This window comes from Gossypium raimondii, chromosome 8 (genome assembly GCF_025698545.1).
Source record: "Gossypium raimondii isolate GPD5lz chromosome 8, ASM2569854v1, whole genome shotgun sequence".
In the NCBI taxonomy this organism is placed as follows: Eukaryota; Viridiplantae; Streptophyta; class Magnoliopsida; order Malvales; family Malvaceae; genus Gossypium; species Gossypium raimondii.
Window position 1 is genome coordinate 53024089 of NC_068572.1, and position 23741 is coordinate 53047829.

Below are 23741 nucleotides of genomic sequence, written 5' to 3' on the forward strand. Positions count from 1 at the left end.
TTAATATCAAAACTGCCACTATGCCCATCTGAACCAGCTTCCGCTTCTTCGTAACAAGAAACCAAACTACTACCTGTAAATGGCAGTGCCTTCACTCTCCTCTTTATCCATCAATCCTCTAATTAGTATTTCTTCTTCTTCTTCTTCAAAAGCTTCATCCCGCCATCTTCCCTCATTCTCAAAACGTTTTGGCGTCTATTGCCAGGTTAATAACTCAGAAATCAAAGCTCGAATTAGCGGTGAGTAAATGATATCTTGATTCTGCTTGTTCGTTTCATCAATTATTATTATTATTATTATTAGGTACTCAATTTTAACATAGTTTTCCTTTGAAAAAGGAAGATTGTTCCAACAATACGTATGAAGTCAGGGATGCTAAGTTTAAGATCTGGAAACCCTTGCTTTCAACAGCATTGGCAGCAGCCATAGTTGTTTTTGGCTCTGATATCTCTGCTATGGCTGAACTTAATAAGTTTGAGGCAGAAACTCGTGGTGAATTTGGTATCGGATCTGCTGCCCAGTTTGGTTCTGCGGATTTGAAGTGCGTTTTATTACAACATCTAAATTATATGCTCAACATCTCTGTTTTTCGTTTAGGAAGGGTTTGATTTTCTGTCTTATGTCGTGCAGAAAAGCTGTTCACGTGAACGAAAATTTCAGGTAACTTTTCAAAGTAAAGAATTTCAATTACTACTTGGCAATCAAACTGAGGATTCACAATTGTTCATAATCAATCTGAAATCTAAATGGTTGAAACAGAAGGGCAAACTTCACATCTGCTGATATGAGGGAATCTGATTTCAGTGGTTCAACCTTCAATGGTGCATACCTTGAGAAAGCAGTTGCATACAGAGCAAATTTCACAGGTAAATTTTCTGCCAAACGAAATTAGTCTACTTCATCCATGATAATTTGTAACACATACAGGTACACATAATGACAATTTTTTTTGCATCAAATCAAACAAAACTAAATGAAAATTATATTCTATTTGTAACTCATGAAATTATCTAGAAGCTCGAACTTGCCCAACTTTGGAGAACAGTCTTCTCTCTTTTCCTTTTGTTTGTATCCGTGGTTGTGCTAGACCTGGAGGCGCTTCTCTTTTTACTCCCTGGGCTATTTAGTACCCTCTTTTCTGTAGTATTTGGACATTGGCTTGATAAGCTTTCAGAGTTCTGGCGAGAATTTTTGGAGAATCTTTCTGAATCACTTTGTGCTTCAAGTAAGGGATCTTCTGCATCAGACAGCTTATGACTAAATCCTTTTAGCTTAAAACTAGTTGATTCCAAGATACCCTCCTCCCTAATTGGGGAACCTCTTCCTCTATAGCCATTGGGAGAACCAGTAGTTGAATCTATTGTGTCGAGTGGAGACGTGAAGTTGGATGCTACTTCCTCTGTTAAATCCATAGCTTCATGCTCGGAAGTTTCTGATAGATCATTCAACTCCACTGAGCCTCTAACCTTTGGCATATCCCTTCCTTCTTCTGATGAAATAAGGCTAATGTTGTACAGAGGAATAATGGCGTCCCTAGATATCAAACCGTAGCCGCACTCCAATTCATCTTTATACTCTGAAGGTTCCGCTTCCATTGATTTTATCGATTCAAGTTTTTTCTCATCATAACTGGGGCTAGAGTATTGACCTTCAGAGCATGGAGTTTGAAACTTTGTTGGTGGAGTAGGAAAATCCCTGACAGCCACGACCCTCTCATCATAACTGGGGCTAGAGTATTGACCTTCAGAGCACGGAGTTTGAAACTTTGTTGGAGTAGGAAAATCCCGGACAGCCACGACCCTTTTGTGGGGTTTATAGCCTTTAGGCAAAACTTTCTCAGGTGATTCCGAAGCTTCATCATCTGAAATTGTGAACACGTCAATGGGATTCGGATTTGGGGTACCTTCAGAAATTGTGACCGCGTCAATGGGATTCGGATTTAGGGTACCCAAAGCTTCGTCATCTTTTCTTTCGACTCCCTTCGGGAAAATAGATTGAAGCGCATTATAAAGTGGCGAAACCACCAAAGCCTCAGGTTCTGATGAACAATAAGACGAGGTAGGACTAGACGTCTCCGAGTCATCTAAATGGTGTGCGCATTCATATGCAAATCTCTGCCATAGAGCAAAATCGTTAGGAAAATCAAATCCACCTTTTCTTTCTATTTGTTCTCCCAAAGTTTCTTCGGGAAGAGCACGATTGTTTTGCGAGACCATTGTCGGTTTTGGGTGATTTCAGTACCGAGGGTAAATTGAAAAAGGAAAAACAATATGAATATATAAGAGAAGACAGCTACAAAACCGGAAACAAAAGGCAAAAACCTTGATTAATCTTTAAAGTTGAAAGAAAAGCAAAAAAACATACCTCAGGATTTAGGGTTAACAAGATATCGGTGAAGGCAATGAAAGGTTATATAGACCTTACGTTCCTTGTGTTGCAAGTAGGTTTTAGAGTGTTGGGTTAATGTCAGAATCATAGTCGATATTGAAATCAGATTAACTCGAGACCCAAAAATAATTCAAATTAAATCGGTATCTATCATAATTATGTTTATTATAGTAATGCAAAAACTTTAACATGGAAAAGCTTTAAATTAATTTATTATTTACGTTAATTATTTTAAATTAAATTATAGATTTAAATTTTAAAAGTGTACCCTTTATATATTTGTAATTTATTCTTTATATTTTTATTTTTAAAATTTTAGTTTTTCTATTTTAGACTTTAAGAATTTATGTTAAATTTTTATTTAATTTATTGATGTGACATTTTAAATTAAAATTCATGTAAGTATTTTAATTAGAATAAAATATTTAGATTAAATAATAGTATTATAAATTTAATATTTAGTAAATACTAATCTTAATTTTGAACCGGATTGAAATCAAAATTAGATCATTTTTATAAATAAAGGGCCCAGACTTTTTTTAACAATTATGTTAGTAATGTAAATGCATATAAAAATAATAGTTGAATTTTAAATTAGTATTTCCTTTTAAGTAAAGTGATATCTCATAATTCTACAGGTGCTGATCTTAGTGACACATTAATGGATCGCATGGTAAAGTTTTCCAAACTTTGGTCTCTCATCATTTCAGCAGATGTTTGGGTAATAAACAAAGAAGTTGAAAAAATTGATTTGGTTCAGGTTCTCAATGAGGCTAACCTTACAAATGCCGTGCTAGTAAGATCAGTCCTCACCCGAAGTGATCTGGGTGGTGCCCTGATTGAAGGCGCAGATTTCAGTGATGCTGTTATTGATCTTCCTCAAAAGCAGGTACTTAATTCTTTACACTTTTTTTTTTTATTTCTTTATGTATATCTTCCATTTCTATGCTTGAAATACTATAAAATGTGATTAGCTATATATTTTATTTATTAATGATTAAACAATAATATCTGAATAGTGAATATTAACTGCTTATTAATATATTCTTAAAAATTTATTTAAATAATTATCATAAAATTAATTTATATTTATTAGTAAATTTTAATTAAATATTATATAAGTTGATTTTTTGAACTCGGTACACAATTTGAATTTAAGGTAAAAATACCTTTCCAGTCTCTAAAATTTCAAATTTGAGCAAATTGATCCCTCTAAAAAATTGTAGCAATTTAAGCCCTATTAATTTTAGAAGCAAGTAAATAGGGACAATTAATCACGATGTTAATATTTTCTGTCAATTGTACCTAATTTTAATTGGTATAATAACAAATTTAGTCTTCGATGTTTCAATGTCTTGTGTAAATGTTGACCGAAAGTGTAAATTTTACAAGTTTAAATTTGATAAGTCAGGACCAACATGGCAAAATGTGTAAATGTTGTGGGCTAAATTTGTTAAATTAAGACCACATTGATAAAATGTGTAAACTTTTAATGCTAAATTGGTTATTATATCAATAAAAAATATGTACAATTGACGAAAAACGGTTGTGATTAATTGTATTTAATTGCTCACTTTCGAAATTGATAGGGATCAAATTGCCCTAATTTTTTTAAAGAGACCAATTTGCTTAATATTGATTGAGAGGGACTAAAGAGGTATTTTTACCAAAATTTAATCATGAAATTGGATTTACACTGCTATTGATGTGTACTAGGTTGACACCGCCATTGAGTTCTTTATCAGTGGGGACGTTGCCGTTACCGCAAAATAGCAAACGCAACACCGTCATTACTAGATAAATATTTAAACTTTTGTTCTGCCCTAAAAGCAGAGCCAGTAAGAGATAACCATCAGTTTAAATTAGGGGAAAAGCAGGGTCGGTGATGATTTCATGGATTCATTTTGTGTCACTCAAGATAGTTAATGTGCTCTAGTTCAAGAACAACAAAGAATAGCATTAAAAGCTGAAAAATGAATCTGAATCTTAATTTTTTTTTTTCAGATTTCAGATACTTGATAGGCTTGTCTACATCAGGGTCTAACGAATCCATATCTATAGGTCTAAAAATCTGCAACTGAAAGATAACCAGGATGCCCAAAGTCAAGGATATTATTAGATTGAGTAGAGGTTATTTTTAGAATTGGGAATGTATACATATTTTCGAGCTTTTTAAAGCATCATTTATATTTTCGATGATTATTTATACTCCAATTTCTATTACTCTGTGAGCTCCTTTTTGTTTATTTTTCCCAAATAATTTATGGGTTTGCTTACGTAGGCTCTCTGCAAGTATGCAAATGGCAAAAATCCAATAACTGGGGTAAGCACCAGAGCAAGTTTAGGATGTGGAAACAGTCGACGAAACGCTTATGGTTCCCCTTCCTCTCCTCTGTTGAGTGCTCCACCTCAAAAATTGCTAGACCGAGATGGTTTTTGTAACAAAGATACTGGCCTTTGCGAAGCCAAATAGTCTTACCTGTTAACCATACGCAAGGATATCTCATAGGCACATTCACTCTTGGTGGTGCGGGGAACAAAACATATGCTTTTGTGTTGTCATATGATGTTTCTTGGATAAAAGTTAAAAGACTTGTCATCAACAATACCATGAGTTTAAAATTGGAATTTGGGTCAGTTTTTAACTAGAATTATGTTGTTAAAACCCTTAAATTTATAGTTATGCAGCACAACCGGTATTGTCATTTTGGTGTAAAAACTTCATCTGTCTGATAAAGTGAAATGTCGAGAAGATTTCTGCCATTCTGAAAGCTTATGGCTTCCTTAAGATCTAAGAGACATTGATATGGATCATCTTCTGTCTCAACTGTTACTTCAAAATCTGCTGTCCTAAAGAAAATAGCCTAATCCCCATTAAATACCACAAATAGGTTGGAAAGGTCAGACATACTTGACATGTTCATGCTATCATTTTGCCTGTGCACTCTTTCCTCAATCGTCAAATTGTGGCTTCACACCACTTTCTATGATCGTGGGATGGCCATCTGAGTGGAGCACTAGAGAGAATCTACCTTACGACAACCATCTCGATGCATTTTAGGCAAGACTAGCTTCAAAAGATGCTTGCAGAATACATATATATATATATATATATATATATATATTTGGGTTAATGTCACTGATAGCCGGGAAGTTTAGTAAATTTGTCAAAGTGATACTTTACTCCTTTGTCCTGACTTAACCGGTTTATCCAATGACTATTTTGTTGGTCAAGGTCCTTCCTAATAGGATTTTTGATCCTTGGAAGCTACATTCCTGGTTAGGCGACTTGTTCCTAAACTGTTAGTTGGCAATGTAGGAAGTTCGGGTCTTGCAGGTCTTGTGTTTTCTTTAAGCTATAGTCTGAGTTCTATATGACTGGCCTGTTTTATCTGCTGGTATATCAAATACCATAAAACCTAGAAAGATCATCCATGTACATACACATCTGCATGTAATTGTAAACCAATCATTAGGGTCGCACTATTTTCCCATATAAATGCTAAAGCCCAAATTGTTCCATCTTATCCTCATCCGTAGTGGTTGGATGACCATGACCTTAAGTGGAGCACTAGAGAGATTCTACCTCGTGCCTGCCCATCTGAGTGACGTTTAATCAGGCGAGGCCATGCTTTCTCTCGCAGTTTAAGTGACAGTAACGGATTTAACAAACGTTGAGGGTGTCTAATGAAATTTCAAGACAACATAGAGGAACCTATCTCTGCTCTCAAGTCAAGCACGGACCACTTCTTAAAGAAATCAATCAAGTTGCTTCAACTTTACTGTTTTGTCTTTGTTCTAGTGGGCCCGCAGACACAACACCCAAAACAAAGAAGAGCTAAACATTCATAATTGAACAAAAGGTTGTTTGTTCCTTTTATGGCTAACTCTCAAGTGTTCCAAATCAGGGCATGCCCCCACTTTCACCTTCTTTTTTACTGTTCTCCTACTCATTTCAATTTAGGGAAAACAGTATGAATCTAAACTAGCATGTGTAAGAATTATGATTATCATACAACATAAGTAACCGTATTGGATGAAAATTATAGCTGCCACAGTTTGTTCCAATACGTATACGATCTGCATATTCCTATAGATTAATGTCAATCATTGACTAAAAGTAAACTATTTTGAGGATTTTTCTGTAGGTTTATACATATTTTTTTAGGATTCTCCAAATGGCCCTATTTATGAGGACAGGGAATACTTCCTATGTGTTCATAATTCTACTCATCAGCTATATGTAATACTGTCTGTATTGTGAATAAATACTACTTGCACTCCAATCTTTGTTTATTGCAACCTGAACTTGGCATAAATGAAGTTAATCATTTTAATAAGCCATAAAAGTAACATATTTTTAATCTCATTCTTGATGCGTCTTTGGATAATTTATTATGTAAATTAGTGAATTTGATGCTCCTAATCCTTTAAATTCATGTTTCTATACTTAGGTGAGAATAGGGGAATGAAAAGAGTGAAAAACAAGTCAAAATCAAAGAAAAAAAAAATTGTTTTCAGGATCCACACGGGCTGGCGGCTGGCTACAAGCCCATGTGCCAGCCCATGTCGATTTCGCACCCTGCTTCCCTTTTACGCGAAAAATACCAAATTTTTAGGATTTCTGAGCATTTTAAAGTCTATAAATACCTATTAGAAGAAGACCTGAGGGGGTACTCAGAGAAGATAGAAGAGAAGACTTTAAGAACGTCATCGGAATCAACTCGGAAGCGGATCTTCCTCAAGATCGAAGATCTCCATTTAATTTCTTTCAGAGTTTTATTGAGTTTTTTTTATGTCTTGTGGTTATTCTGACTTTGAAATATTTTCATTCAGGATTATGAACTAAATTCCCTAGATACCTAGAAAGGATGAAACCTATGATGAATCTTATTATTTAATTTCTGTTTTTACGCGATAAATACTTTATTCTTATTCTCAATCATGTATGCTTATTTCGTGTTTTAATATTTTTGGGATATTAATTCATGTTTAATATGCTTATTTCAGTGGAGCAAAAGTCTCTGTTTAAGAGTAGATATAGCATAATTGAGTAGAGGTGCATGCAATCCTAGAAATAGGACGACATAAATCAACTGGATTAGAGCCAAATCTAATAGGGGAATCCATAGATCGAGTTAATGCGACAATAGGGGTTTTAATTAGAAATAGCTTTCAATTAATCAACCTAGAGTCATTTGTTCTTACTCTCGAAAGAGATATTAACATAATTTAGGAATTTCTACGGATCAAGACACAAGTGAATAAATCGTTTAATTCAGATTTAGAATAATAGGTGAAGTCTAGATGGATTCTTTCATGGGTATTGTCTTTCCCATTGGTTATCTTCGATTATTTCCTATTTCATTCTCTGTTGCATTCTTAGTTAAATTAGATTAGTAAATTTAGATTAAAAATAATCACTCCAATTTATGGCCTAAATAATAGAAAAACGATAATTACTAGTACTTTTAGTCACCGTGGATACGATATTCCCTACTCATCATAGTTATACTATTATTCGATAGGCGCGCTTGCCTTTGTCGTAATTATAGTTAATTTAGTGACCATCAAGTTTTTGGTGCCATTGTCGGGGAACTAAAATATTAGGAACACTCGATTTTTATTAATTTAGTCATTTTTATTTTTATTTTTAGTTTAATTTTTGCATTCTAATTTTTCTTATCTTTTATTTGCTTCTGGCAGGTTCCTTTAGTTTATGACTAGAAGAAACCCACCGGGACCATTATTATTTGACAGTGAGATTGAAAGTACAGCTTGCAGAAATCGTAAAGAAATGAGGCAGAGTTGATAAAGTATAGTAGACGAGTAAGAGGATGTTATTATTACTGAGGAGATGGGTGATAATCAGAATAATTAGCTACCTCCTGCAATTGCTGCAAATCTAGATCATGTTCCTCGTACTATGTACGATTATGCCAAGCCCACTCTAACTAGGGCTGAATCGAGTATTGTGAGATCCATTATTGCTGCAAATAATTTCGAACTGAAGTCGAACACTATTCAGATGGTACAACAATTCGTGCAGTTCGATGGTTTGCAAGATGAAGATCCAAATACACATTTGGCTAATTTTCTAGAAGTCTGTGATACTTTCAAGATAAATGGCGTTTCTGACGATGCCATTCGCATACGGTTGTTCCCTTTCTCGTTGAGAACAAAGTTAAACAGTGGTTGAATTCTTTACCACAAGGTTTCATTCCCACATGGGATCAAATGACTGAAAAATTCCTACTGAAGTACTTCCCACCAGCTAAGACAGCCAAGTTGAGGAATGATATCTCTTCCTTCGTTCAGATCGACCTAGAAACCTTATATGATGCATGGGAAAGGTATAAGGACTTATTGAGACGGTGCCCCCACCATGGGTTACCTCTATGGCTACAGGTTCAAACCTTCTACAACGGTTTGAATCCCTCTACTAGACAATTAATCGATGCAGCAGTCGATGGTACTCTGAACAATAAAACACCTGAAGCGGCTTTTGAGTTTATAGAGGAGATGAAATTGAATAATTATATGTTGCAAGTCATGAGTACAAAGCCGATGAAAGCAACCGGTGTTTTTAACTTAGATGCGGTTACCATGTTATCGAATAAAGTAGAAATTTTAAATAAAAAAATTGATGGTACATCTGGTGATGCAATACGATACGAATAGAGGAGGAATGAACAATCTAGAGTGTTTACCCTACGGCCCTACCACAGAGAACGAACAAAAAAATTATATGGGTAATAATTCTAGGCCTCAAAATAACCCTTATAGTAATACCTATAATGCAGGTTGGAGGAACCAACCCAATTTCTCTTGGGGTGGTCAAGGAAATCAGATGGCACAACCCCCTCCACACTTCCAATAACAACCTTACTTGCAAGAGAAAAAATCGAATCTCGATGAGATGTTGACGAAGTTTATCTCAGTGTCAGAAGCTCACTTTCAAAACACTGAAGCAACACTTAAAAATCAGCAAGCACCAATTCAAGGACTTGAGAATCAGATCGGTCAACTTGCTAAACTGATTTCGGAAAGACCACAAGGTAGTTTGCCTAGCAATACCGAAACTAACCCTAGAGAGCAACTTCATGCATTTACTGTTCGAGATGAAAAAATGTTAGTTGAATCTGAACCAGAACCGAGGCAAGAAATTATGGTAAGTAATGGTAAGGTTGAGGTAAACTAAAATGAGCAAAAACCGGTTGGTAAAGAATATAAACCTCGAGTGTCATATCTTAACGCGACGAAGAGAGACCACACAAACAAACAATTTGGTAAACTTCTTAAACTTCTAAAAAATTACATATTAACTTACCATTTATTAAAGCTTTTTTGCAGATGCCCAATTTCGTTAAATTCTTAAAGGAGCTTTTGTCGAACAAAAGAAAGTTAGATGATTCGTCGCATGTGGAGCTAAATGCAGTTTTCTCGGCCACATTGCAAAAAAACTACCCAACAAATTGAAAGATCTAGGAAGTTTTATTATTCCTTGTTTAATTGGTAGTTTGAATATTAACAATGCTTTGGCTGATTTAGAGGCTAGTATTAATGTCATGCCTTATAAAATGTTTAAGCAATGAGGTCTTGGAAAACCCAAACAAACTAGGATGAGTATTCGATTAGAAAATAGAACCATTAGATTTCTTAGAGGTATTATTGAAGATGTTCTTGCAAAAATTGATAAATTCATATTCCCAGTTGATTTTGTTGTTTTAGACATGGATAAGGATAGTGATATCCCTTTGATTCTAGGTCGGTCCTTTTTAGCAAATTCTAGAACTATAATTGATGTTGGCACGGGTGAATTAGTACTTCGTGTAGGTGATGAAACGATTACTCTCTAAGCTCGTAATTCTATTAAGACATCTAATAAGTGAGATGATTTTACAAGTTCTGTTAATATGAGTAACCATGTGGCTTAACCTTCTTTGCAGGAAATCCCTCAAAAAACTCAATGGAGCCACGTTCCAATCAATACGACAGAACGACTCATGAAGAATGAATGTTATGAATCGATGAACTAGATGAATGGTGAACGCATGTCAAGGAGAAACCAAAAAATCATAATAAAGAGCCAAAGTGACGCCATGATAGGCATGTGGATGGAACGAACCAATTTAAGGTTGGAGACAAGGTACTTTTAGATAAAACGGATCCTCGAATTGCCACTTCGGAGCTTGATGCAAACGGATCAAATCCCTTTATGATACAGTCGAGGTAAATAATATTTGATTTAAACTTTATTTTGATAATAGAATTGATAGCAAAAAAGAGGAGTTTCGACTCCGTGAACCACTGTGACCGTGCGAGTACGAGGTAAGTCGAGCATAAACTTTAAATAAGCGCTTCTCGGGAGGCAACCCGAGTGTTAACACTACTAATTTTTTTAATTTTATTTCATGTTTTTAAAATTAATTAATTTTGAAAATTAAAAAAAATGTTTTTGACCCATACGGCCTGACACACGGACTTATCCCAGGCCGTGTGCATTAAAAGGGGTTCGACAGTGAGTTGTACGGCCTAGCGACATGGCCTTGTGACCTACACGGCCTGGACACACGGATGTGTCCTTAGTTGTGTGGATCCTAGGACTTAATTTTTCTAAAAATCGTTAGAGACACGACCTATCCATACGACCGTGCGACACGGCTATGTAGCTTACACGGCCTGGACACACGAACGTGCCCTAGGTCGTGTGAAACTTGGAGTTAATTTTTTTTATTTTTAATCAAGTCAAAGAGTTACACGGGCTAGGCACATGGCTGTGTGCGAGACACAGCCGAGCCACACGGGTGTGGGAGAAGCGAAGGACATTATACACGGCCGTGTGAAGACTGGGTTGGTGCCTTTATCGTACACAGGCTAAAAAAATCCACACGGACGTGTGACACGGTCTTGTGGCCAAACACGGGCCCTTACATGATCGTGTCTTTTTTTTAACCCCCAAACCCTAACTTCTTTTTACCTTCATCTTTTCCAAAATTTCACCCACAAACCCTAGCTACCGCTCCCTACAACCGCCCCTTTTTGGCCATTACTCACCACCCTCGCATCCCTCTCTTCCTTCCCTTCTCTCATTGAAACCCCCATCACACTACCTCTCTCTTTTTTCCCTCTTTACCCGAGTTCTTCTCCCGTCAGTCGTCCCAATAGCCCCTCCTCTTCACCCTTCACCAAGCTCCCTCGCACCCACACTCGAGCACCCTAACCCGCACCCTCCTCACCTCGCCCTTCCCTTTCACTTTCTCTTCGAACCCCAACAGCACCCTTCGCCTCTTCCTTTCCCCTTCTCCCTGTCCGACCAACACTCAAACCCCATGCCATAGCCCACCTTTTGTGCACCACCGCCGCCTCCCACATTCCCTGTACCTCCCCGCGCGAAATATCTGTCGCCACCCCCATTCCATCATCAATTAACCACCGTTTTCCCTTCTTTGTCCTTATTTTATTTTTATTTCTTTGTTTATTATTCTTAATTGTTTATCATTTATTTTTATTTTACTCCATCTGTTCTCTTATTATTATCTATTTGTTTTATTATGCTTTAATTTTAGTTTTCTTTTCAGTTATAATTATTATTTTGTTATATTTTATTCTATTTAATATTGTGTTACTCCTACTTTTCTTATTCCATTTGGTTTTGTTATGTCTATAAATATTAATTTTAGTCTAGCAAAGTGTGTTTCAATGATTATTTATGATTCTTATTTTTGCACTGTTGTTTATTGCTTTGAAAGTCCTTAGTTTCGTTTGATTCTTACAATCATCTTCTTATTTTTAGTACCATTATTCTTGATTGGTTAATACTAAGCCATATGCCTTTTGATATTTGTATTTCAAATTCTTGTTTATAATTTGTTCACTATCAATTTTTTTAATTCGTTTAGTTATTGATGTTACCTTCGATTATGGCATCAGTTATTGGCTTGCATATATTATGTTCGGTTAGTCTGTCTACTTCGTTCTATTTTAATACTTGATTATTTAATTGGTTTATTGCAGATTCATTTTGATGAACACACGAAGCAAGTCCAAGGTTACTGTCCCCGCTTCGAAAAAGCAGAAGACACTTGGCACGACCTCTTCCTTAAGCGCCTCCACTGAGGCCTGCCACCTCTATATTCGATTTTTAGTGGGTCCCCAAGAGGACTTATTTCAGCTACTTCGACTGCGACCACTCGGCTTAGGCCGATGTATTGATCGGGCTGTTTTGGAGTAGATCTAGTCAGCTGATCATGTTCGAGCCTTTATTACCATAGCCTCATGGGATCGATTTTTCTCCATCATCGAGCCCACATACATGGAGCTGACTTTAGAGTTTTTCTCGACATTTACTCTCCAGTATGTGATGACGACTCATGATGAGTCGGGCACCATCACTTTCAGGCTCGGTGGCTTGGTGTGCCATATGAGTGTCCCTAAGTTTGGCGTTGCTTTGGGACTATATACTAAGGAGTTTATGAGTGTCGAGAAATTTCTCTGCCTACATCGGCACATCCACTACTGGCCATCTAGTTGTTGGGTAGATCTTACGGCCAGTACGACACATTATGATGCGAGTCGATTGAAGCCGACTGCTCTTCCTCCGGTTTTATGGTACATTCATGCCTTTTTAACCCATACTTTGATCGGTAGGAGAGAGAGCACCAAAGTCATCAGTACTACTGATGTATATTTTTTATGGAGCATGACTACTGGGCATGTTTTTTATTTAGCTTACTTTATCGCCCTTGCTTTCTGCCATGAGACAGATCGCAACAAGAAGGGTCCTATCTGTTTAGGCCCTTATGTGACTCGACTAGCTCGAAACTTTGGTTTCCTCGACACACCAAAACAATCTTCTACGCTTACACTCGCCAGCCAGATGTCTCCACAGGGAATATCGAGCATGACCAATATAAGGATGATTGAGCGGCTTTGTGGAGTGGATCCTCCTCAGTACCGATTATTTCATTCTGACTCTTAGAATGCACCTGAAAACTTCACTGATGATGTCCCTTTCCATCACGATGACTCACTTCAACCACCGCTTTTGAGTCACTGTCCTATTTCTTCTGCTGCTACATTACAGGACCTCTCTGAGCGGTTCATTCGCTTCGAGCAAAACTTCGAGCGGATCTGTCAGCACCTCCACATCTCTTCTTCAGCACTGGTAACTCACCCTATTGATGCCTCCGATGATGAGGATCATTTATTTTATTTGTTTTCTTTTTAGTTTTCTTTTCTTTTCTTTTCTTTTATGTTTATTTCTCTTCTTAGTTGTTTTGTTTTATTTTTATTTTCTTGTACTTCTTTTAATTATTATTTTTATGGTTGTTTCTACTCGAGTTATAACCCCTTAATCTTCTTCACTATTTGTGTTTATTTTCTTATTATTTTACTCGGAATCATGCAGTACATCTAGACTTGTCTGCAATTACACTTTTCACCATTCTGGCAATTTCATCCAATATTTAGGGTAGTTTCAGTTTTCTCCCTCTCTTATGATATTTTGTTTATACTGTGATTATATATGTTTGTACATTGAGGAAAATGTACATCCTAATTGTGGGGAGATTATTTATGTATTTATTAGAAAATCCTGAACTATGTCTTGTGTTTAAGTAATTTTCTCATACTTCTATTAGAATGAATTTTTATCAATTTGTGATTTTTACTAATGTGTTTTGGATTAAATTCATAAACATTTGTGCATTGGTTGTTTTAAACTTTAAGACATGAGAGAATCATGCATGATAAGTTTATTTTCAGAATTAAAAAATTTTAGTTTGTTTCCCTGAATTGAGGTATTACCTTGAAGTTTTAAATTTACAAGTTTGACATCAAAAATTATAATTTTTTGTGAGATTTTGAGCCTTTAGAGCATACATTTTTCTTACTCATTTTATTATTAGTTATGAGTGTGTCAATTTGATTTGTTATTCTAAAACTTGCTTCGATTATGCATGTTGAGACAACACCTTTGATTTGATATACTGAAATGATAAAGGCACTTAGGTTTTAACCCACTTATTCCATAAAAAGCCTACCTACATAGTTGACCCTTAGTGAACCCCGTTGAGCCTAACACACCTTTTCTTGATTTACCCATTAATGTTAACCCATAATTCATTTTTTTCTTTCGTTGAAACTTTTTCCCATTTTATTGACTCCCTTTTTGTCGAGATTTGATTTGGTTAGTTGCCTAATTAAGCTCTTTTGTTTGATTTGCTGAATTTTTTTCTTATTGTTAAAAAAATAGAAAAAATATAATAAATAAATATTGATTATTATTTAGTTCTATGTTAATTAAGCTTGAACAGTTAAATTCATATTTTGAGAAGAAGCTCGTTTTTATTCTTGAATAGTTTTCAATTGATGTAATTGTTTTTAGTTTAGCATTTGTTTATTTTTCTAGTTTGGTAATTTATCAATTCGATCTCGAATTTAACCAACTTTTTCAGCCTTTCTCCACACCCTTAACCTAAGCCCCATTACAACCGTTTAAATACCTTTTGATTTGTGTATCATATCATTTTATAGTAGTGGAGATTTGATTTTCATGCAAGCCTATGCTAATGACTTTTCATGTTTGATTATTGAGTGTTTATTCTTGAACCTTAAACACTTTGAGTGATTTGAGCAAATCTTTAGTAAGGATGTCGATTCTTGTCAATTTTGAATTAAAGGTAATTACTTAGATAAGGGGAAATACCTATGTTTTCATGCTTTAAAAATGTTTGATTTGGATTGTTTGAATCTTTAGTGCTCTTTTAGTTGAATTATCAATGTATGATTATTTGTGAATTATTTCGAAACATTATTGATGAGAATTATAAGTTGAGAAAAGATTAATTTTAATTGTGAGTTGAGGATTTTGCTTGAGGACAAGCAAACACTTAAGTGTGGGGATATTTGATAAGCCATAAAAGTAACATATTTCTAATCCCATTCTTGATGCATTTTTGGATGGCTTATTATGTAAATTAGTGAATTTGATGCTTCTAATCCTTTAAATTCATGTTTCTATACTTAGGTGAGCATAGGGGAGTGAAAGGAGAGAAAAACAAGCCAAAATCGGATAAAAATAGCTATTTTCAAGGTCCACACGGCCTGGGCACACGCTCGTGTGAGCCACACGGGCTGGCCACATGCCCATGTGCTAGCCCATGTCGATTTCGCACCCTGCTACCCTTTTACGCTAAAAAACCCAATTTTTAGGGTTTTTGAGCATTTTAAAGTTTATAAATACCTATTAGAAGAAGACCTGAGGGGGCATTTAGAGAAGATCGAATAGAAGACTCGAAGAACGCCATCAGAATCAACTCGGAAGCAGATCTTCCTCAAGATTGAAGATCTCCATTTAATTTCTTTCGAAGTTTTATTGAGTTTCTTTATGTCTTGTGGTTATTTTGACTTTGAGATGTTTTCATTTAGGATTATGAACTAAATTCCCTAGATACCTAGGGAGGATGAAACCTATGATGAATCTTATTATTTAATTTTTGTTTTTACGCGATAAATACTTGATTCATGTTCTCAATTATGTATGCTTACTTCGTGTTTTAATATTTTTGAGATATTAATTCATGTTTAATGTGCTTATTTCAGTGGAGCAAAAGTCCCTATTTAAGTGGAGTTGCATGCAATATTAGAAATAGGACGACATAAATCAACTGGATTAGAGTCAAATCTAATAGAGGAATCCATAGATCGAATTAATGCGGCAATAGGGGTTTTAATTAGAAAGAGCTTTCAATTAATCAACCTAGAGTCAGTTGTTCTTACTTTCGAAAGAGATATTAACATAATTTAGGGATTTCTACGGATCAAGATACAAGTGAATAAATCGTTTAATTCAGCTTCAGAATAATAGGTGAAGTCTAGGTGAATTCTTTCTTGGGTATTGTCTTTCTCATTGGTTATCTTCGATTATTTCCTATTTTATTCTCTGTTGCATTCTTAGTTAAATTAGATTAGTAAATTTAGATTAAAAACGACCACTCCAATTTATCGGCTAAATAATAGAAAAACGGTAATTACTAGTACTTTTAGTCCTCGTGGATACGATATTCCCTACTCACCATAGTTATATTATTGTTCGATATGTACAATTGCCTTTGTCGTAATTATAATTAGTTTTGTGACCATCACATTTCATGTTATTCATGCAAGTTGTTTTAGCTATCAACTTTTTACCTTATTATGATACTGTATTATGGATTATATTTACTGCATGTTACTACTAAGTTGCTAGCTAGTTGAATTGTGTGTTACAAATAAAAATATAACTAAAAGTAAAACAATGAACACAAATTGATTACGTTGTTCAAAACCTTTTCCTACATTCGTGAGGCTTGGTCTAAAGAGTAATCCATTATAATTCAACAGTTATTTAACTCAACTTATTCATTATGTTGCAACATTATACTACTGTGCAATTATCTTGATTCAGTCACCGTTAAATTTTTTCCGTTTAATCACTAATTGATCAAAACAGCATATTTGCAAATCTAAAATGAACCCAAAACAAATTCCTCTATTAAACAAATTAGTGCACTTTTTAAATTGTAAATAAAACAGTAAAAAATCTTCAATATATTGAGAGTTGTAGACTTGAAAACCAAACTAGTATAATTGAAATATACCACCAAAGTTTCACCCAATTAAACATTTGAGATGGCGTTAAATAAAAGGAGACATTCACAAATTAAACTTTTATGAATCTAAATCTCTGTAAATAAGATAAGTAAATTATACTAGAACTTCTCGGAAACAATCTTGCTTGACAGAATATATTCATCAATCATAATTTTAAAATTGTTACTCAATATTTTTGAAAAGATGGTTAAAATAATCAAAATAATTGAGTCAAAATATGTTAAATGGTAAATTGCATTTGGTCCAGGTTGTAACTAGCAACATTGACACATGCATGACTAATGAATCAAAATGCTGAAGATGTAAACTAGCATAATTTTACTACACCATTAGTAAACAAATTTAAAAAAAAATTAAAACTAAATTCAGTTGACTTCAATTTAATCCTCTAGTTTATTATGATCTAAACAAGTACAATTGCGCCCAGAAGTTCAATTATTCCGGTAAATAATTAGTCAAAGTAAAATAAAATGATTTAGCTGAATTGCAAAGCTAAACAGGCTTAAAAACTTATTCAATTTATGAGCTTGCCAGCTCAATAAAGCAAGGGAATTTCAGACAGTATGGTCCAAGAGCTTGAAATTAGAAAGAAAATCCTTAGTGCTTGGAGGTTTTTGAAACATTTTTTATTCTTACAATATATTAGCAAATTCCTAAAGAGATAAAAGGCTAATTGAGACATAAAAAAGAGATTTAAGTACAAGCCCAGACTCCGGGAAGTGTGGAGGCTTGGGATTTGGGAGACTAATAATAGTGCCTCACATGGAGTTTTTGTTTCACATGCTCAATGATGTTATCTTACTTAGTCTTCAAACAACATTTTTATTGACTCCTAATTATTCAGTCACACCTAAAAACATCAATGTGCCCATGGCTTCCTTGCTACGGACTATGGTAGCCTCTCTCTCTCATATTTACATTTGGTTCAGAGAAAATGGATGATTAATTCTTTACATGTGAACAAATTTAGAGAGGAAGCCATGAAAGGGCACTGCAAATAAAAACCCCAAGGAGAAAAGACTAAAATTTCACGTCAAACTTAGTCAGAAAAAGAAGCACTTCTTATCATTCATGCTGCTACTTTCCAACGAGGAACCCTTGGGCTAAGCATGCCTACCTACAGGTTAGAAGTGTTTCATTATGAGTCCATGAGACACGCCCAATGATTGTGTCCCTTGGAAAATTTTCATTGCTTTAAAGGGATTTTCAGGCTTGACTTCAACCTAAGTAAAAGGATGTTGTCCAAGTGAATAACAACCCAGGTATTGTACTGCTTTTCTTGCCGGTTTGTCCTATTATCCCATTATTATAGATGCCTAAAAGCTTGTTTCCATTACTTGAGGTATTTAAACCAAGCTGGTAAGTTCATGTGGTCAGCGGACAATTGCCGTCACCCTCTCCCGTACTTTTCTTCCAACTATGCTTTCTCCTTCAAGTGTTGAAACCCTGGGAAGTCATCGTCAAGGCCTTAGCAGCAGAGATCCATCACTGTTCCGCCACAAGTTTAATGACGTTTTCCATGTCAAATATATTTTGTCTTATGCTGTCTTCAACTCTTCATGGTATTTCCAGTCTCTATACTTTATACATATATATGGGTCTGCAGTTTCCTATATATGATTCCCTATCTCATATTTTCACGTCCAACTTTTTGCAGAAAGATCTAAAGAGTCTGCAAATCTGAAGGAGATACAACTTCTTGCCTCCGTCTTATTCCATCTTCTTGAACAGGTATGTAGCTACACCTAAGGTATCCTGCTAGTAAAGATTATTCCAATTATGATTTTTTTTCCCTTTCTGGGTGCAACATGAAAGAAAAACTTAATTCAATCTATTTGTATTTCTCCATAAACTTTTAGCCAAAAAAATGTGAATAAAGAAAGGCTGAATAAATATTAGCATCTAAATTGATTATTTGTTAAAATCTGGGAAGTAACAACAACTTTTCCATTAAAATACACATGCATCCTCTCTTATCTCAGATTTGGTAGTGTATGACCATTATATTGCTTTGTGCCACGCTTTCATTATCATTATAGCTCAACATATACAGTTTTTTAATTCAGCATCAAGTACTTCTGCTCAGCAATTAAAACTATTATATTAGAAACAAGAAGGATAATACTTTTGTTTACACCCATCAGCCTTCAGAAGAAAACGTACGCATACTATCACAATTATAACAAGACCACATCAAAGACAGGACCAAACTCCAAAACACTCAACTTCAAGAACCTGCATACACTGTGCACAAGCTGAGTCAACCACCACAAACATTGCCTGTAGGACTGATATAGCTACTAGCATGCCATTTTTTTTTCAATTTTAATAACTCTCTGAACTGCTGGCATTAAGCTTATCGTCATTGCACGTATATTTAGTTAAATACTACAATGCTAAGAAATGAACTTAAGATAAGGTCTCATTTAGCTTGAGATGCATAGTGAGTGTCAAACTTTTTTTATTATTATTATCAAAGAGGATTGAATTGATTAACTTACTGAAGTGAAAAGTAAACCATAAAAGCATAAATGAAAGTTGCAATATTTGCGGAAGCATTACCAACTTGTAAACATATATGATCTAAGAAGAAGATAGAATACAGTAAGAAACCCTTCATATATTTATATATTAAAGCTGCGTAATACATTCGATATTAGGTCTAGTCAATCCCAAAAGGGCGCTCGACCAAAGTCCATCATCTAAAAGTACTAGTTTATTGAACTTGCATGATGTTCAATCTAATAATATCTGCATATGCCTAGTATAAATCAATACATATTAAAGGCACCAGCAGTCCCATAGCTAATGAAATACCATTATAGTTTTATTATGTACAGCAACCTGGATTAAAGACTTCTTTTCTTATAAGTTTGCTACCTATAATTAATTAGTATATATGCTCTAATTGCTGGAATATGGTTTCACTTCCACAGATCAATTTGACAACTCGAAGTGGATGTGGAGGCATATTCCTGATGAGCAATTTCTGGCCTTTTGGATTCATTGGACGCTAAATTCATTTGTGCAGCCACATAAAAGCTGGTGTCTGCATTGCAGTAGTTGCTTTCCTTTGAAGCTTCCTCATGGCTGAGCTGAGAGGCAACAAACTTGTCAAGAACTCGCCAATCTGTCACTTGATCCACTGCTTGTTCAGTAGTGCTGTCATAGAAAGACTTGAGATTTTGCTGATGCGTTGGGTGCATGTGCTCTTCTTGTGTGAGGGTTGAGGACTGCAAAGTGCTTCCAGTTTTCCCATCGTAGTTACCGTCAGGAAGAACTGAGTTGCAGCTTAAACTTGCAGCAGAATATTGTTGAACATTGGGATTTTCCAGCTGAGGGAGCTGAAAGGTAGGGTCATGAGGCGAATTATATTGCAACTTAAGCTCAGGCTTGCAGGGATAACGGTGATAGTATGATGCATAAGGCTGAGGAATTCGCCTTGGGGAGTCGAGTTCCTGCATGAATGAGACCTGGCCATCGTACCAACATGAAGATTCGTATTCACCCATTTTTCGCACCGTTGTCATTCGCTTCTTGAACACCCTACAAATCACCCACCCTTCTTCCTGGTGGAATAACAAAGATAACAAATTAATCATAACTATTAAAACTAAAGACATGAAGGAGATTGCATATGCCTGCATGCTTATATATTTATTTGTATATATTGAAAATGTGCACAAATGGAAGCTCATCATCAAATGTGTCTGAACACAGAAAAATATTATAAGATAAAAATTATGTAAACAGAAACCTTTCTAATTCCTTAGATAAAACAGTGAATATACACATGTATATATGTAGAATAATAACCTGAGGAGTTCCATTTTCATTTGTTTCTAGTCGATACTCATGCATGATCCAATCGGATTTTTGTCCATTGGGTGCTCTTCCTTTGTAAAAAACTAGGGTTTTCCTCATGCCAATAAGGCTCTGCCTGGAGTAAATAGGTTTGTCTCTTCCAGTAGCTTTCCAGAACCCTAATTTTGTTGCTCTATTAGTGCGAGTGCCTGTTGGATACTTTTTATCCTTGTGGCTAAAGAAGTACCATTCATTCTGGTCTTCAGTTCCTATTCTGCACAATTCTATATACATCCAGACCAACCAATATGAATTAGCTGCCTCAGATTGTTGTTCTTTTATATGATGTGTGAAAATGGGAAATACTACTATACCTTGCAGGTCCCATGGTTCGATATTATAAAGATCAACATCTTTGATGACATCAAAATCTATCTTCGAAGCAACCTTTTTTCTAAGGTAGTAATCAACGAGTTCTTCATCTGTAGGATGGAACCTAAATCCTGGGGGAACGTGTGAAAAGCTATTCATGTTGTTCCAAGATCGATCAAACCTGCATTACCACGGCGCACTATAATATTTCAGCAATATATGTGTGTTCATACAATTGTGGAACTAAATTCTACAGAAACACATGCAGATATCAGATATGGTCCAAACACATGCAAATTATGGTATGAATATGAAGATCTTTGAGCATGAGTTTATTTGAATAACGTCTAGCATTCAAGAAGAAATTGGTACCCAACAAGAGTTCTGTTCAACCAACGAATTAACAAGAAATAATAACAAGAACAACAAAAATTGTTCACTGTAGCCAATAATGATTAACTTGTATGTACTTCTAAGACAAGTTTTGTCAGATGGAAAGAGCTATCATTTCTTATGCTTAACCTTTTCAATGCACAATATATTTAGAGTTTCAGTACCATACCTTAAAGTTGCCTACAAAATTTTCATGCTGTTCCCTATGCTACCAAAAAAAGGTGAAATCTATCCCATATGCAGTTATGCATACTTAGAATAAAATAGTAATTTTATCTTAAATTACTGACAGATCGAGGCTTTAGGTGATAAATAGCCTCTTTAAGAGTATAACAAAGATGCCAAGACTTGTTTGGAACACTCAGATAACATGGATACGGGTCCTATCATTCCTTCTTTTCCTAATGATAAAAAAGGAGTATAACAATGATGCTTTTAAGTTATTAATCCAATCTTCTTATTTTTCGTATACAATTTAGGGTAATTAGCTCTAGGTTTCAAACTTGTAACTAATCTTGGGATGGTTGGTTATTTTTGGTCCCAACTGGGTTAGCTGGTAAAGAATTATACTAGGGATAAACTCTCGTAAAGATGAGAAATTGAGAACAAGAAATACTTTCATCACTAAGGCCATTTACTTATGAGTTTTAACTAATATCATTAAGTAACAAAATGGGCAAAATAGAACTAAAATATTATTGTATTTCAGCTATATGTAAATAAATGGAGAGTAGACAAACAATGAATTGAGGCTTTCTCCACTCATACAACCATATGCTTAAGATACATAAAGAACTTGAGCAGATCCCCCATAAAATCTGAAAAATGAGTTTTAAGCTATCATCTAATTTATATGAAGTGAGATCTGAACTCAACCATCTGAAAACTGCATACATTTACATGCGATATAGAGAAACAGGATTTATTCTATAGGTTATAATTTAGAAAGAAAAGGTGACAGTTCTCTATGCTGGAGAGAAGAAAAAGAAACATAACTTGAAAAACCTAGGAAATATGATGAACAAAAATCAAAAGCATAAAATATCAGCAATAAACAGACTAGGGATCTATGAAACAAGTTTATACAAGGGAAACAAAAAAATATCATCGAGATCGAACTGAAGCCACTTGAGCTAAAAGGCAAATCTTGAAGAAGGGGTGAATGAAATAGTGAAACACATCATATCTTATATAATTTCATTGCTTGCTTAGCTTATATACCAAAAGTAACTTCCACTCTTTTCTAGATAAACTAAAAAGGAAACAACAAAGGACGAAAGAGGAAGAGAAGCTCACGATGACACAAGCTTGCTAATATTGTGTGTACAGCACCCCCCCAATACCCTAAACCAACTCAAAACTGGCTAATCCTCAGAGATCTGACGGAAGACCAGCATCGTGTGGTTGTTAAAGCTAAGAAATTAACTTTACGAGAACTTTTTTGTAACTTTTACAAGGCTACAATATATGAACCAGACAAAAGAACGCACCCAAAGACAGAAAAGCAAGAAAGTAGTGGGTGTAATGAAAAAGTTATAAGCCTTGGGAATTGAACTGAGAAACACCTCCAACCCCTATCTCTTTGTAGAATAAGGAAGCTACCCACAAGTTGTCGGAAGGGGAAGAGGAAGATCAGATCCCAACGAAGGAAATGGGAAAGAAAAAGGGCATAAGGAAATGGTAGTCGAGGAGACGAATGGGAAGAGATTAAATAAGAAGGGGTAAGGGGAATTATGAATATGAATAGTGGTATGAAACACACATGCCCCAATAATCTATCCCTCTCAAATATATTCCCTCTGTCTAATTCTAAATTTTATCCTATTTGAATTATTCTAAATTAATATCATTGTTGATAAATACGTGAAATTGAATTATTAATAAATTGTTAAGCGGATTAACGATTTCATTGGATTGAGTTGTAAAATTTTACAAAGTAGAAGTAAATGAAGAGATTAACTCCTCAATTCATAAATATTTATAATATCATCAATCAAGGGGCTTGATTGGTAAAAAAGCTTTGCGGGAGAAAAGGGAGGCGGAAGATTGGTAATAGAATTAGAGAAGGAAGCGGCAACCTCCAATGGCACCCACCAGCTACTGATAAAGACCAGAGCAGAACTTGTGTT

The 23741-nt window shown here is 35.1% G+C and overlaps 2 protein-coding genes, 1 long non-coding RNA gene and 1 other non-coding gene across 8 annotated transcripts; 2 read left to right on the forward strand and 2 right to left on the reverse strand.

Annotated features, from left to right (window-relative positions):
- LOC105792101 (thylakoid lumenal protein TL20.3, chloroplastic) lies at positions 1-5093 on the forward strand. Of its 2 annotated transcripts, none has more exons than XM_012620503.2 (7): positions 1-239; positions 343-541; positions 631-660; positions 760-866; positions 3027-3061; positions 3149-3277; positions 4670-5093. In XM_012620503.2, exons 1-7 carry the CDS (start codon positions 80-82, stop codon positions 4859-4861), a joined length of 852 nt encoding a protein of 283 aa, XP_012475957.1. In that variant the 5' UTR covers positions 1-79; the 3' UTR covers positions 4862-5093. The 2 variants fall into 2 exon arrangements, with proteins under 2 accessions (XP_012475957.1, XP_052490930.1); XM_052634970.1 differs by having other exon boundaries at positions 90-239; positions 339-541.
- Positions 5094-8673: 3580 nt separating this feature from the next.
- Positions 8674-8780, reverse strand: LOC128032092 (small nucleolar RNA R71). Its single transcript, XR_008188222.1, has one exon. It is a non-coding gene; the product is annotated as a small nucleolar RNA R71 (small nucleolar RNA).
- A 9509-nt stretch (positions 8781-18289) lies between these two features.
- LOC105792104 (uncharacterized) lies at positions 18290-20661 on the forward strand. Its single transcript, XR_001133194.2, has 3 exons — positions 18290-18605; positions 18701-18774; positions 19980-20661. It is a non-coding gene; the product is annotated as an uncharacterized LOC105792104 (long non-coding RNA).
- On the reverse strand, positions 19644-23333 carry LOC105792103 (NAC domain-containing protein 7). 4 transcript variants are annotated; one of them, XM_052634329.1, is made up of 4 exons: positions 22909-23332; positions 21222-21400; positions 20860-21131; positions 19644-20612 (listed from the first exon to the last, which is right to left on the reverse strand). In XM_052634329.1, the coding sequence occupies exons 2-4, from the start codon at positions 21376-21378 to the stop codon at positions 19968-19970; spliced, it is 1074 nt and encodes a 357-aa protein (XP_052490289.1). In that variant the 5' UTR covers positions 21379-21400; positions 22909-23332; the 3' UTR covers positions 19644-19967. The 4 variants fall into 4 exon arrangements, with proteins under 4 accessions (XP_052490289.1, XP_012475958.1, XP_052490288.1 ...); XM_012620504.2 differs by having other exon boundaries at positions 20860-21400; positions 22909-23333; XM_052634328.1 differs by having other exon boundaries at positions 20860-21400; positions 23178-23332.
- Positions 23334-23741: the final 408 nt, after the last annotated feature.

Bases quoted from the DNA above. Each gene is read 5' to 3' on its own strand.
- LOC105792103 (XM_012620504.2), bottom strand. From the start codon at position 21,378: ATGAATAGCTTTTCACACGTTCCCCCAGGATTTAGGTTCCATCCTACA. The intron at 20,613-20,859 runs GTTATTATTCTA...TTATTCCACCAG, and splicing joins ATGAAAATGGAACTCCTCAG to GAAGAAGGGTGGGTGATTTG.
- LOC105792101 (XM_012620503.2), top strand. From the start codon at position 80: ATGGCAGTGCCTTCACTCTCCTCTTTATCCATCAATCCTCTAATTAGT. The intron at 240-342 runs GTGAGTAAATGA...TGAAAAAGGAAG, and splicing joins AATCAAAGCTCGAATTAGCG to ATTGTTCCAACAATACGTAT. The intron at 3,278-4,669 runs GTACTTAATTCT...TTGCTTACGTAG, and splicing joins TTGATCTTCCTCAAAAGCAG to GCTCTCTGCAAGTATGCAAA.